Genomic DNA, 16,287 nt, shown 5'->3' with positions numbered 1-16,287 from the left:
AGAGACTTAATTTCAGGGGTAAAAAAATACAGGGTTGCTGGGGGCTGTGGGGAGAGGGATAGTGTGGCTGGGTTATGGACTTTGAGGAGGGTGTGTGCTACGGTGAGTGCTGTGAACTATGTAAGACTGATGATTCACAGACCTGTGCTCCTAAAACAAATAATACATTATATGTTAATAAAAAATGCAAATCCCTGTTATAAATGCCAAACCCCACTGGATTAAATTTAAAATATTTTGTAATATATAAGTTTGCTTCAGGTAGAATTTCTAAGCTTGCTTTAAAAAAGTAAAATTTATAAATCATTCTGAGACATCTATGATTTTTAAAAATACTCACTATTTACCTGTCATGGATCAGTATTTATGTCTGTGTGTGTGTGTGTGTGTGTGTGTGTGTGTGTGTGTGTGTGTATTTTAAGTCATCAGTGGATCTGGGAGAATTTGTTGGTTTGGCATGATCATGCAAAAGCCATGTTTCACCAAACATGGAAGAAAATAATGAAAAAGTTTCTACGTATCTTTTGTTCTGATAATTTCCCCCTTATTTTGCCATTGACTTAAAAATGGAGACTAGATTTGGTAACACTGTTTGCCAATTTCAGCAAAGATGTTGGTGTTTGCCTTCTCCTGTAAAGTGTACATACGTGTAGAAACACAATACAACTTGAGCACATTGAAATTTTCTTCCTGGCTGTGAGTAATGTGTGTGTGTGTGTGTGTGAGAACATGTGTGTAAACTATTTAGGTTTCATACATAATTGGGAAGGCAAGAGTATGGGAACACCGTATAAATTGAAGCAGGAGACAGAGAATGAAGGAGGATACCTATAAAGAGGTTTCCCCATTTCATGATTTCCCCTGTATTTGCCCTTCTCATAATTCAAACGATTATACAAATTTGAAACAAATAGCATCATAAATGTCTTAAAAATGCACTAACAACAACTCCATATAGGTTTTCAAGGTAAATGCTGGTGGTTTTGGAGATTTTCTTTCTTTTGACATCTGAGGTCATCATCAAGTATAACCATGAGTCTCTTTGGTGTCCTACTAAGTGACAGGATTCTGATAGGGGCAGAACCCAACTGACTCAGTGTAGCAAGTATCATACTTTTTACTCATATGCAGAACTCTTACTTTTACGATGCCATCTGCAGAGAAATAAATCATCATAAAGTTGACTGAGTGTGTCTTATATTCATCTGCTTGACTGTGTTTGATGTAATTGACAACAATAAAGAGAATTAGAGAAAAGAGGCATCAGTCAAGTGGGTGTCACACACAACTTCCAAAGGATGGTCAGGATATGGATGGCCTGAGAAGAAAGAAGCCATCCAAAGAGAACAGAAACAGATAGCACAGAAAGAGCATGACAGCATGACATCTGTGTCTGTGTGGGGAGGGTATTGCACGTGTAAGAAGAGAGGAGGGGTATTTCGCACAGTTAAAAGGTAAGTCTGATTGAAATAGATAGTTCAGTTGTTAACTAATAAATGGTTTTAAGACTGTAGACTTCACTGGAGTTATTGGATACCATAATTTGGGTTTCCTCTCTCTCTCTTTCTCTCTTTCTTTCTTTCTTTTGTTTTTTAAAAGATTTTATTTATTATTTGGCAGAGAGAGACATAGCGAGAGAGGGATCACAAGCAGGAGGAGTGGGAGAAGGAGAAGCAGGCTTCCCACCGAGCAGGGAGTCCAGTGCAGGGCTAGATCCCAAGACCCCAGGATCATGACCACAGCCAAAGGCAGAAGCTTAATGACTGAGCCACCCAGGCACACCTCGCTTTACTTTCATATCACATTTGTCATCCCAGCACAGTAGCACTTGTAGCATACTGAGGAAAAGCTAATTATCTTGAAGAGAGCATTCTGTATAGTCTGTGGCTTTCATGTTTTTTTCCTGCTTTGTTTACCAGAATATGAACCTAATAGAAGATCAGTGTCCAGACAGAATCAGGACATTCTATAGACAGCAAAAACCTGAAGTGTTTTTAAAATATTGTATAAAGAAAATGTAGAAAATACGTGAAAACGTATCTGCTAAGAGAGCTACGTATATTACTCTAAATATTTATAAACCACGAACTATAACACCCACACTTTTTTTTTTAATTAGTAAAGAACAAATGGAATTCATGGGCCATATTTTTTCTGATGGTCTGATTGGATGTGTTGCCTGTGCATCTCCCTCTTGACTCAAGATTCTTATTATAACTCAAATAGTTCTTAAGATTTTCTTGTTAATTCCTCCAACCACTTTTGACATTTTAGCTCTTCTTTTTCCAACTTGAATATTCCTGTGTGTAGGATCTTTCTGTAGGGCAGCAGTCTTCTGAAATGCGAGAAATGTTTTTTTTAAACTTCTCTTGGATGATTTTGTGAATAGAGTCAATCTAAGCAGAAAAAAATAAAAGCCTATATGCCACTTATCTAGGTTGATTTATATATTTATTTTTAATTTTATTTATTTTTTAAAAGATTTTGTTATTTATTTATCTGACACACAGAGAGAGCGCACAAGCTGGGAGGAGAGGCAGAGGGAGAGGGAGAAGAAGAGTCCCCGCTGAGCATGGAGCCCAATGTGGGACTCGATCCCAGGACCCTTACATCATGACTGAGCTAAAGGCAGATGCTTAACTACTGAGCCACACAGGTGCCCCTATGTTGATTTTTTTATTTCTTACCTTTGAATTATCTCAATGTTAGAAACTTGGATACTTTAAACTGTGTCTTACAGGTAATGCTCCAGGCATAGTTCTTAATCAGCATAGGAAGGCAGAATATGCCAAAGCAAAATATGCCACTTTGACATAAGGATTATTTTGAGCTGAAGACAATTGAGAAGAAGCATATGCAAGAAAAGTCAACCCCTCCACCAAGCAAGCATTTCTTTAAAAGCGGAACATAAATTTACAAGCTCTTCCCCCTCTCCTCTCTACCAGAAAGTACAAAAGTTAATTAGTGAAGACAACTTTAAAGATTACTTTCTTTATTTTAGAGAGAGAGGAAAAGCCTGAGCAGGAAGGGCAGGGTTTTAGGGGGAAAGAATCATAAGCAGACTCCATGCTGAGCACAGAGCTTGATGTGTGGCTTAATCTCCTGACCCTGAGATCACCACCCTGAGATCAAGACCCTGAGCCAAAACCAAGAGTTGGATGCTGAACCAAATGTGCCAACCAGATACCCCTAGTGGAGATAAATTTCAACTCTATCAGCCTGTCCAGCACTCAAGAAATCCACAGAACAAGCTTTACTAACTAGTCTTGATCTGCCATTATTTTCCCATTTATTTGCCTTTCCACAATTGGCTGCCCCTTGAGATTTAAGGTTCTTCTCTCCTGTCTCTTTTCGAAAAATGTATTATTTCTTTGTTAAGATATTACACAAGCCCAGTTCTAACCAAATCTTTGAGTTACCCATTTCTGGGTACTCTCAAGTACCCCATGGACTTCTGAACCTATTAATAGATTTCTGTTTTTTTTTCCCTCTTATTAATCTGTCTTTGGCCAGTCTAATTTATGAGCCATCAGCAGGAAAACCTCAGATTGGTAGAGGAAGATATTTTTCCTCCTCTGAGTCATTTAATTCCAAAATCCTGTGGATCCCTCAGCAAATCTTTATGGCTATGTAATTTCATTCCATGCCTAGACATAATATTCAGTATAAGAACCTTGAGTGCTAGCTATTCAATGCTGAGAAAATCCTTTGTGCATCCAACCTCCCCATACGGTATAGCTCTAAAGATGGATAGCAGCAACAAACCTAGTGAACCCCTGTGCAGGGAGTGAAATAGGAATGACAGATAGCATGACAAATAGAAGAAAGAGTCAATGAATCAGTCAACATTGATGCATGGTGTTCTTACTACAGCCCATGCTGGTCATAAAAGGAGGGGATGACATAGGCCTTGCCTTAGATCTCCTGACTTGGAGAACAAATATTTATTCTAGTATTTCTAAATATTTATCTCAATATTCCAAAATTCCCAGTTTATTAAATTCTTAATTTTTAAGAGCAAATGGTGACATTAAAAAGAGTTAAATATGAAGGTCTTGTGGAATCATTAGGCCTGACATGTTTAAGGGAAATTTTTTTTGGTAGAACTTCTGTAGCAAGATTTCTGGAACAAACCTGAAAGGTATTGTATGAAGCAGGAACCAAAGTATCGGAGAAGCTGAAGACAGACTAAAGGTGGCATATTCTGGAAATAGTGAGGAGATTTCACTTCAGAGAAGCTATCACCAAGACAGAGCCTGAAGTAACAGAAGACCATCTGTTCAGCCATCGGAAATGCCATGATTTACTCAGCATTGAGGCAACAATTCAAGGGGCAAAGAATGAAATGTGTTGAAAAAAATTTCAGCAATTAAGACAGCTTTGAAATCATGTTTCTTACGGATGGTCTGTTGACATTCTGCACGTAATAGGTGTCCAAAGAATGCCAGAGAATTATTGTCTGGTCAGAATAAAATATGTCTCTTTAAAAGCTAAATTAAGGCTTTTATCTCCTGAATATGTTCTGACTTTGGAGATTTAGAATGATCAATTTTCTATCACTGGTAGAGAGCCATACTCTGAATATTGAGTTGAAGATCTATCATTTGCTTGAGCTCTATTACAGTAGTTTAATTTTTAAAACAACACTGCTCAAATAGTTTTCATGCTGGAGCTAGATAATAGATTGTAATACAGATTAGAAGACAATGCAGTCCATTTCTTCAGGGTACAAAAAGGTGCAGTTATGTCTCTGCATGTGCATCTGATGCTTATGTATTTTAAATGTAAATTGTTTTCTTTACAGAGAAAATACTATATTGAATACTGATGCGAAAGGATTATTTATTTGTGCTTTATTTTCCTGAGTTGTGAAACTCATTTTCCACCTCTAATGAGAGCCCATGAAATGTTCCACAATGTTTGCAACAAATCTGGCTTTTAAGGAACAGATTTATATAAACTATAGCTGGAATTTTTCTGTGTCTATATGTAATTTCTTTCTTTGTACAATTTTAAGCAGGGTTATTATAATTTTATCTGTATATGTGTTTAAGTATGTTTTGAGTAGTACAGGAAAAATCAAAATTGGAAATTCAGCAAAGAATTCAAGATGAGTTCTCAAGACAAATAATCTTTAAATAATGAATTTTAGAAGATAAAATACTCCTGAAAAGGGCTTTACTATATAGAGCACATATCTGAACAATTTCAAGTTGTGATGTGGTAATCAAGACTTTTCTATAGGACTCCTTAAAATTATCATCATCAAGAATAGTGTGGACATTATATATAATAAATGCTGAAGAGGCCTTCTTTGAAACTAATGGCCAATATAACAGAAACATTTAAATGAGCATTTACATGAACAACTTTGTAATAAAGAGGAAGCCCAACTGCATAAGAACAAGTTGACGTCAATCTCAGTTTGAAGTTAAAGCATAATTTGGGATCACAGTGAGCATCTGTAATTACAGAGACTTGCTGTAGAATGGTATGTGTTCTTTCTCTGAAACTATTTCTGAAGAAGATAAATGAAGCATGGTGGTGTACTTTTTCACTGGTTATATTTTCAATACCTCCTTTGTAATGAACCTAAGGGACTTGGAAGAAGAAAGACCGATACATCTGGAAATGGAGATACCAGAATTGTCTCTTTATGCCACGATGAGCAAAAAATAGTTGAATTGATCAGGGTAGCATAACTACAAAAACAGAAAGACCACGTAATAGTATTGTTGTAAAAGAGCTTGAACTCCACAAAAATCAAGTAAAAATGTGATAACTCAAAAGAGAGTCTGAAAATAATGATAACAGAATGCATGTTTCTACCATCCTACCTTCTTAATTCCAGTTATATCCTCAAATATTGCTCCTGAATAAAACACTGCTGAACAGACTGCTAAGGTCTCAGACTGCTGGGTAGGGAGGCAATGAAGGTCAGCATAATCAAGCATAGTACTATCTAAACTCTGGGTTCTGAATAGATGCTCTAATACTATGCAAAGCTGGTTTGAAGTGTGGTGGCATGGGCTCCTTTCCCTCTGTAATGTATCACATCTACTCTTCTAATAAAATCATAGGCCTAGAGACCTTCTGAGGCAGGCCCTGTCCTGATAAGCCTACCAGATGGGTGAGCCCAACCGAATGCATCTTTTCCACAGATAAGCAGTTCTGAAACAGAAAACTAGGAAGTGGTTGAAGCAAAACAGTAACTCGTGCTGAAGTTTCCCCACATGAGGACAGAAAAGCAGAACCTCTGCTCCCCAAACCCAACCCCAAACTGGAATCTGGAGGGAAAAAAAAGAAAGAAAAGAAAATGCACCCAGAAAGTTTACCTTCTTTTAGCCAGACAGATGCCTCTGGACCAAGTGTGGAGAATTCTGGGATGAGAAATCAATTCTGAGGATCCTGGAGAATCAACCCATGGCCTGCTGAGAAGGCTGGCATCTGAACAAGTGTCTAGTCCTCAGAGTTCCCTGGACTTGGTAGAAATGTTGGAACATTGTACCAGTAGACACTCTCTAATCTGCATGTTGGAGAAGAGTGAATTTTTCAATGACAGAGACTATGAAGTTGAAAGCGTTCTTGATGGAACTTCAGCAAAGGGCAGACACTGCCAGCTCCCACGTCACCAATGCCCAGTTGTGGGACTCAAAGCACTTCCTGCCACTTACATCCCTCAAGTTACCACGATAACGTGATCTGAATTATAGAGGCAAATAAAGCCAGGAGTAGATAAATGCTCAAGGGAATTCAGCACCTAGACACCAGAAGAGCGATGAAAAAACACCAAATAGGTAAGTTCTTTTAGTGAATTTGAATTTGGATTTGAATTTGAATCTAGCTTTGAAATTGAATCTGGAGGAAACCCATGACGACTGTTATAGAAACAAAAAGGGAACTGGAGATGAATTCAATTCTTTAACAATAAGGCTTTCAGTTTCTAAAATATATAATTCTCTAATTTAAAAATCAGAAGAATTGAAGTACATGGTGATTATTAAAATTAGGCTGTGTTCCATAATCTTAAAACAGTAAAAATGCAAAGAAATTGACAAGTAACTTGTAATGCGTATCTGGGAAGTCTGTCAAGTGAAATACAGAAGTTAAAGAAAAAGAAAATGAAAGAGGTTGGCGAAGACTATAACTACTGAAATGGCAGACAATTTCCCACACCTATGCACATATGTACACACACACACACACACACACACACACACACACACACACACACATTCATCCTGGATGCTTTGGCAGAAATTCTGTATTCTAAAATTAAAAAAAAAAAAAAAATTAACAAGCTTCCAGAAGAAAGAATGAATTATTTGCAACCACCCCCTCCGTTTCCCAAAGCAGCAATCATAGTTCTGTTAGTCCAGCTTGTAAGGGGCACTTCTGTCTGTTACAGGAGCCGAACTTGTCCGTCTCTTTGCTTCACCCAGGTCCGGAGTCTTGTATGTCTATAACTTCAGCACTATTCACTGTTCCTTTCTTCCTTTCTTCCTTCCTCCCTCGCTCTATCCCTCCCTCCCTCCCTTCCTTCCTTTTTCCTTTCCGTCTTCCTGATATTTATTTATTTATTTATTTATTTATTTATTTATTTATGAGAGAGAAGGGGAGAGAGAGAGAGAGTGAGACCATAAGCATGGGGAGAGGCAGAGGTTGAGAGAGAGAATCTCAAGCAGGCCCCACACTCAGAGCAGATCCAACTCAGTGCTTGATCTCAGGGCCCCTGAGATCATGACCTAAACTAAAATCAAGAGTGGGACACATAACTGACTGAGCCACCTAGGTAGCCCCTCTTTTTTTGTTTTATCTATTTCCTATCCACAGAAATGTTTTTCATTTATTTTTTTTAATATTTTATTTATTTATTTGACAGACAGATATCCCAAGTAGGCAGATAGGCAGGCTGAGAGAGAGGAGAGAGGAGGAAGCAGGCTGCCTGCAGAGCAGAGAGCCCGATGCGGGGCTCGATCCCAGGACCCTGGGATCATGACCCGAGCCGAAGGCAGAGGCTTTAACCAACTGAGCCACCCAGGTGCCCCTGTTTTTCATTTCCTATGATACCAGATATGATTACTTTGTTTTCTCTTTTATTATATTATCTATTATTAATTGGGGGCCTATATTACATGGAAATCTTCTCTTTTATACATACACACACTTTATTTTATTCCCTTTCCAAGTTTCCTAATCCCAATTCCATTCCACTATAAGCATCTATTCTTTTGTTCATAATTTACATTCTTCCCAAATCACTATCTATTACTTATTTACATTACTTGGATTTTTGAATAATATATAGCCTATTTTGGTGTGTTTTATGCTCATAAACTGCATTAGGCAATACATCTTGCTATATAATATGTATCAGGAATATTTTAGGATTCTGGCTTTTACTGAACATTTCATTTTTGATATCTATCTATGTTGATGTAGGCAAATCTTATTCTTTCTACTGTTAGTTTATTCCATTATACGTGTATCACACATTTTCTTTAATTTCTTTTCCTTGACAGCATTTCTAAATCCTTGCCTTCCAAAGCATGCCAGAGATGGACGTTGTCACATCTTTCTGTCAGTGTAGGAGCATTTCTGCAAGAAATAGACCTAATTTTCAGCTGGATGGGGAGGGATATATCTTTACCCCTGGGGATGCTTAGATGTCTGGTTTTTGACTTAGCCAAGGTAAGGGCAGTGGAATTTCTAATCTTTTGTTTAGGGTTTGAAACTCCCCTGACAACATGCAAGGTTAGCTTCTTTACTGATAGTTTGCCACTGGCCTAAGCATTTGGATGAGCCTGACTCGACTACTTACCAAACCACTGAAAGCTTTTGGAGGGAGCTCTCCCAAAGATAAATCCTTCGTGCAGGTCTTGGCAGCTTAAGTCAGAGAATCAACCCACTCCCCGAGCACACAGATTAGGCCCACAGGAGTTCATACTGTGGATATCTCTGAGATCTCGGATGCTTGCTTGCATTTGCTAAATAAAAGCCTCAAATGGGTATATATTTTGGGTCTGGTGAGTTAGATCAAATATCTGAACTGGGAAAAACAATACGGATCTATCCCCAGGAGTGGAATAGATGATTCACAGAGTGTATTTCTGTTTAATTTCAATAAATTGCAGAAAGTCCTCTTTATCGGCTTTACTAAACCAAAATGTCAAGGACTTTCATTCCCTCCAACTGTGGATGTCATCTGAAATTTTTAATTTCTATCAATATGATTGATATATAAAGGCATGTTAGCATGACTTCAGTGTGCATTTCTCTGAATCCGAAAGTGTTATATATAAAAATTTTATATTTATAAAAATATACTTTTATATTTATATATAATATACTTATAATATAAATATATATAAATCATATACAATATATTAATATATCATAAATGTATGTAATATATTATATATAAAATACATATTTATAAGATATACAAATATACTTTTTATTTATATATAAACACAAAAAGAGATATATACTTTTTGAAAATGTATGTACTTTTCAGGTTTTCTCTTTGTGAATTTATATATTTTAATCCCTTGCCCATTTTTTTAAATTTGAGGGTTTTTTTTTTAAGATTTTATTTTTTTGAGAGGGAGAGAGAGTGAGTGAGAGCGCGAGAGGGGAGAAGGTCAGAGGGAGATCAGACTCCTCAAGGAGCTGGGAGTCCAATGCGAGACTCGACCCCAGGACTCCGGGATCATGACCTGAGCCAAAGGCAGTGGCTTAACTACCTGAGTCACCCAGGCACCCCTCTTTTATCTTGAGGAATTCCTTAAATATCCTTGATATTAATCTTTAACTAGTTTGTTACTTTTCTGTTAGCTGAAATCTATTATAATTCTATTTCAATTCCCTCTTTCATGAAGTAGAAATAGTAATAGTACCTCTAGCTCCTTTTTTTCCTCTAAAGTTTAAATGAGATAATACATGTAAAACACTAGTACAGCATTTACATTTTACAAGAATTCAATGCATACTGGTTATCTATTAAGCTTTTTCAAATTAAGCTAATACTTTTGTTGTACCTAGATAAACATATAAACTTAGTTTTAAATTTAATTTTAATCTATACTTAAATTGAATGATTTCTTCTGTATCATATTTAATCCAGGACTGAAGTCTCAAGCTAGGCACACGAAGTTTAGAATGTAGACTAGACTAGTGACAGATGGAGGAGATGCAGCTGGGAAATCAGAAGCCATTACTCTGCACTTGAACTCACACAGGCAACCCAGCCTGTGTGAGCAGTGGACTCTGCCCTTCAAGCTGACCTGCCTTTCCACAGTAAGCACCTGACCTGCTGATGACAGAGGGACCCACATCTCTTCATTTGGGCACAGTTTTATCCATTGGATCCATATATTTGTATTTTCAAAACTGCAACACTTTCATCACCATTACTCTTGCCCCTAGTGTGTGGTTTATCATCCAACATGTCAAAATATTTTGAAAAATGTATCATGTAATACAAAGTCTAAGTTGTATCTGATCTCTTTATGAAGAAGAAGAAACCTAAAAGGGAAAGAATAAAATACACCAGAATGTCTTGATAGGAAATAGAATCATTCATAAAGTCATGAGGCAAAATATGTTTTCTAAACTTTGTATTACAGATACTGACAAACAGAGATAGATAAGGAAAACAATGGGTCAATTAGAATGTTCTAATATGTGCATAAAGTTTTCTCTCAGTAGAAACTTTTCCTTTTAGTTACTAAACAAATTCTCCAAACATTGAAAATATTTCAGAAGTTCTCAGGAAATGATAATAAAGTAAACTGCTAGTATTTGATAAATTCCCACCCTCGTGTCTTTTCTTGGCTCTTTCAATCAATACCTCTGTTCTTGGCCAGATTCCTTACTGGCAAGGAGTTCTGGGGAGCATTTTATACTCATTTATCTAACTCAGATCTGTATAAGATGCATGCTGTCCTAAATTGTGTATGGGTAGCCTAGATTGATAAAAATATTTCATCCCTTCAAATTAGCTCCTGGAGTACTCTGTTAAGCAGATGAAAGATGACATCTAGGCACAGAGGAAAACAGTAAAATGTGAATTCCATTAGCAGAGACAGCCACAGGCAAGGGAGAAAGGATGTGGCTTCATGTGTGTATAGACTTTCCTCTGGAACCTTCTTTGACTTTCCTAAGCAAAATCATCATTACCTCTTCTTAATTCCAAAGGATGTACTTTCAGAATACTTTGATTAATCTAATTATAATCACGTTCTCTGGAGATCTGCTAGATCACATGTATATATGAAATAACTACTTTTTTTGAAAGCTTTCAGGCCAGCTATTGACTTTTATTATATTAATCAGTAAATTTCAATTACTTAATCAAGTAAATTACAGAGTGTTATAGACTTAGGGACTGTGCATATGTTCAAGCTTTCCAAACTGAGCTGGCCCTCTTATGTAATTCAATGAGCAATATAGCTGTACTTTTATGGCGTTTGGATTATTAAGAAGCTCTTACCAGATAACACGCCATTCTGTAAACCATATGTCGATATGTTCAAGTCTCAGAAATGTAATAGGGAGTGTACCTTTTATCGTATTATGCTGTGATTGTATCATAATCAAGATGTAGAAGGCAAGAAGCAGTATTAATAGACGCACTAGTCACATCTCATAAGCCATGAGTGAAGAGATATATTTGGAGGAGTAACAAAAGGAAAGGCTGTGAGACAGGAAGAGAAGAGGTAAAGGAGAATGAGGACAGAGCTTAAACAGAGATTTGCAGTGTAAAAGAAATGCTAGGAACAAGAGCAGTCAATCTAGTGGCCGTCAGCAGAGAAGGCAGTTTGGATTTTCCTAATTGGCAGATCATTAGAGCTTTGCCCAAGACAGGACTCAGGAATGAATAGAAGTGGAAGTGAGACTTAAGGATAGCTTGCAGTTAATGAGACACATTAATGGCATTACTTGGCGTGCCTGGGTGGCTCAGTCGGTTAAGTGCTGGACCTGTGATTTTGGCTCAGGTCATGATCTCGGAATCAGGGGAATCAAGGCCCATGTAGGACTCCATACCAGTTGTGGACATTGCAGAAGATTCTCTCTCTCCCTTTCCTGCCCCTTCCTCCTGCATGCATGTGTGTGCACACACTCACTCTCTCTTTCTCTCAAAAAAAAAAAAAAAAAAAGACATTACTATTCTACTCTTCTCTTTAAAGTCAAGAGAACACTTCTTAGAAAATGGAGATGAAAACTCTTTCTTTTAAAAAACAGGTAATAGCTATAATTCTAAACCAGAGATTATGAAGAATAGCTGTTGAATACAGTAACATTGCAGACCCTAGAAGTCTGGGAGCAGTAAGTACATTCATTCATCTCATGTTAGCCCTAGATGGAGTTCTCCCAAGGCAGGTGTCATAGTTCTATAGGAAACAATAAAGAATATCTTATCCAGAGCAGTAATTCTGGACAACCTGATAGACTGAGGAGCAATCTCTAAACTCCATTCCACTCTAAGTACTGGAAAGAAACATAAGACAGGAAGAGAGAGTACATAGATCAGCCATTGTCATAAGAAGTCACAGTCAGTGGTACAGAGGAAAGTGCAACAGCAATTGGCTTTACACACAAAAAGATCTAGCTAAATCATCTCACAACCCAAAAAAACCTTTGCTTCTTGGACCTACACTCTAAGCCATGCTGATTTATTGCTTCAACAACAACTAAAAGAATTGGACCACACTGGGTAGATAAATCCCCTAGATCTCTTGGGTACCTGTTAGGCTTCTGAGCTACAAAAGGCTTTAATTCTCTTGGAACATAATCAGTCAGTTAAAATATCATGGGAATCATTATAAAATAGACAGTAAAATCTGACTGGAGTATAAATGAAGGCCACAGAGTTTAAAAGAAAAGCTTGAGGCAGTTTTTGGGAAAGTACAATCAAGAGAGAAAAGAACATTTTAAACAGAAGGAAGTCACTGTATAAGGGGAAAAACAGAGGTGGATGAGAGAGTTGGGGCAGTCAAATTTTCATAGTAAGTTTAGCATGGCTGGCCATTAATGTGCCTTGGGAAAAGGGGCCAAAATGAGAACCCCAAGTCAGGCCAAGTCATAAAGAGCCCTTTGTAAGTCATGACAGGTAGTGATGGTGGAAATGGGATGGAAGGAATGAATAGAGAGTAGTTGGTCAAAGTGAGGGCTTTATGCTTTTTGTAAAGCACCAATAGGATGATGATTCTGTCATTTTCATAGTCACACAGGTAAAAGAAAATTAGGAAATAATTCCTCCTTCATATTTCTTCCTGCTGATGATTTTTGCTCTGTATTAGCGTCTTTTTATTTAAATTTTAGTTTCTCCTACTTAGCTATCTATTGTGTTAGTAAAACATTAACCTACTATTGCATTCATTCTGTGTTAGGCAGTGAGTCCAAAAGTTCATTCTTACAACCACAGTAAAGATACAGGGCTCTTATAGGGGGCAAATTAGTAATTAATAATAATGACAAGGAATTACGTTTTTCTGTGTCAGCTAATTGAAAGTTAGAAGTCAAACAATATATAAACTTTCCTAATGGAGGTAGGTCCTATGTAAACTGGGTAAGAGATATAGCTACTCTACAAACTACTCCCTGGCTGATTTGGATCCCACAACATCTGGACTAAGAAGCCCTCTTGTCATACAGAATAGCTTGGGGTGCTCTGATCAACACAGGGAAGGCTATGAAGATCTGACTTTTTCAAACGCCTTTTGAAGTCTTCTTAAAATGAAGCATCATAAAGGTGAGTATTTTAAACAAATGTTCTAGAGAATACTGTATCAAGGCAACAGGTCCGGAGCAAGTGGATTACGGAATAGCTATCAAGGGGCAGCCAAAGTGAGAGAGGAGGAATTTGTATGGGAACAAGAATCACAATTATCTAACATCTATTTATTTGTTTGTTTATCTATTACCATTTAACCAGTGTTGAGGAATTTATAGTATGTGTTAAAACATAATAGACCACACAAAATTAAAAAATAAGTAAATTGATCGATGCAATGAATAAATTATTGCACAGTAAATACAGAAGGAAGTTAGAACACAATGATGCAAACCAAAGGTCCCATGAGGACAGTAAAGGTAGAGCAAAATGTTGATTTTATTCTCCCTAGTACCCAAAGCAAAGAGTAGGACCATTCTGCATATTTTTTCAACAACTGAGACCTGAATATTTCTTCTATGATTTCTCAAAGCAGAATCACATTTGATTTGAAATAGAATATATTTGAAGTAAAATTCATATTTCTGCTTTTTTAACTTCCTCTTCCCCCAATTCACATTAAAGCAGAAAGTCAAATTGGAGTTCTCTAAGAGTTAAATTCACCAAGAGCCAAAAGCAGTGAGGTTCAAGTGTACAGCCTGAGATAAAATCTAAACTTCCTGAAAAGCCACCCAGATGCCAAATGATTTACCATGTTCCTTTAAATGTCAATGAAACCTGAGGAGGCCTTCCCTTGCTCCAGGATTAAGTGTGTGTGTGGTGGGCTAAGAAGAATATACTTATCACCTCTTTCCTGAGGTCTTACTTCTACAAATTTATTTCATTTTATAGACTATCTCATTCCACTAGAGACTGTCTCTTTACCCAATCAAATCATGCTGTGTTAAACACCAAATCTAGTATTTTATTTCCACCAAATGTAACATGGACACAAGAACTTGGGCTGGCATTTTAGGTAGAAAAAGGCTTCAATGAAGAACAATAACAGACATAATCACCAGGCTTCTTTGTCCCTCTTGCCATTTTTTCTACTTGCCCAATACTTTCCACCGGCAAGAATCTTTTTTTTTTCCCTTTCTTTTTTCTTTTTTCCATTTTATTTTATTTTTTTCCTTTTCAGTGTTCCAAAATTCATTGTTTATGCACCACACCCAGTGCTCCATGCAATATGTGCCCTCCATAATGCCCACCATCAGGTTCACTCAATCCCCACCCCCCTCCCCTTTGAAACCCTCAGTTTGTTTCTCAGAGTCCACAGTCTCTCATGGTTTGTCTCCTCCTCCAATTTCCCCCAACTCACTTGTCCTGTTCATCTCCCAATGTCCTCTGTGTTATTCCTTATGCTCCACAAGTAAGTGAAACCATATGATACTTGACACTCTCTGCTTGACTTATTTCACTCAGCATAATCTCTTCCAGTCCCATCCATGTTGATATAAAAGTTGCATATTCATCCTTTCTGATGGAGGCATAATACTCCGTTGTATATATGAGACTGACGTGCTACCTATTGTGCTAACAAGGCACCTTCCGTTGTATATATGGACCATATCTTCTTTATCCATTTGTCTATTGAAGGGCATCTTGGCTCTTTCCACAGTTTGGCGACTGTGGCCATTGCTGCTATGAACATGGGGGTATAGATGGCCCTTCTTTTCACTACATCTGCATCTTTGGGGTAAATACCCAGTAGTGCAATTGCAGGGTCATAGGGAAGCTCTATTTTTAATTTCTTAAGGAATTTCCACACTGTTTTCCAAAGTGGCAGCACCAACTTGCATTCCCACCAACAGTGTAAGAGGGTTCCCTTTCTCCACATCCTCTCCAACACGTCTTGTTTACTGTCTTGTTAATTTTGACCATTCTAACTGGTGTAAGGTGGTATCTCAATGTGGTTTTGATTTGAATCTCCCTGATGGCTAATGATGATGAACATTTTTTCATGTGTCTGTTAGCCATTTCTATGTTTTCTTTGGAGAAGTGTCTGTTCTTGTCTTCTGCCCATTTTTTGATATGATTATCTGCTTTGTGTGTGTTGAGTTTGAGTATTACTCAACCATTCTCTTACATCATACACAAAGATAAACTCGAAATGGATAAAAGACCTCAACATGAGGCAGGAATCTATCAAAATCCTAAAGGAGAACATAGGAAGTAACCTCTTCGACATCAGCCACAGCAACTTCTTTCAAGATATGTCTCCAAAGGCAAAGGAAACAAAAGGGAAAATGAACTTTTGGGACTTCATCAAGATCAAAAGCTTCTGCACAGCAAAGGAAACAGTCAACAAAACAAAGAGGCAATCCACGGAATGGTAGAAGATATTCACAAACGACACTACAGACAAAGGACTGATATCCACCAGCAAGAATCTTAACATAGTTGTCATTTTAAAATGGTATACAAATTTTGCTTTCTATCTGCTCCATCCCAACTTAGCTATACTAACTTTACAGAATGAGCTGTTTAAGAGTAAATTTGTAGCATTGTTTGACCTTTTTGCCTCTGTGCTCAGAGTATTGAGAGGGCAAAAATTTGCCTCAATCCCT

General features: G+C 37.4%; 1 protein-coding gene and 1 long non-coding RNA gene across 5 annotated transcripts in view; one reads left to right on the top strand and one right to left on the bottom strand.

The window, feature by feature from the left end:
* Positions 1–2,092: 2,092 nt before the first annotated feature.
* On the bottom strand, positions 2,093–6,456 carry LOC125095896 (uncharacterized). Its single transcript, XR_007125986.1, has 2 exons — positions 6,336–6,456; positions 2,093–2,335 (listed from the first exon to the last, which is right to left on the bottom strand). It is a non-coding gene; the product is annotated as an uncharacterized LOC125095896 (long non-coding RNA).
* A 154-nt stretch (positions 6,457–6,610) lies between these two features.
* The window catches only part of KYNU (kynureninase), a 131,755-nt gene continuing 122,078 nt past the window's right edge, over positions 6,611–16,287 (top strand). For 3 of the 4 annotated variants that reach the window (XM_047722468.1, XM_047722467.1, XM_047722472.1), the window contains exon 1: positions 6,611–6,797. In XM_047722468.1, the coding sequence (XP_047578424.1) occupies positions 6,740–6,797 (58 nt within the window). In that variant the 5' untranslated portion in view covers positions 6,611–6,739. Of the gene's footprint in view, positions 6,798–13,526; positions 13,757–16,287 lie in introns of those variants that run through there. The other variant, XM_047722471.1, reaches the window with a different exon arrangement.

The sequence above is a fragment of the Lutra lutra genome, chromosome 3, assembly GCF_902655055.1.
Source record: "Lutra lutra chromosome 3, mLutLut1.2, whole genome shotgun sequence".
NCBI classification, from domain to species: Eukaryota; Metazoa; Chordata; class Mammalia; order Carnivora; family Mustelidae; genus Lutra; species Lutra lutra.
This window is presented reverse-complemented; position numbering and strand designations above follow the sequence as displayed.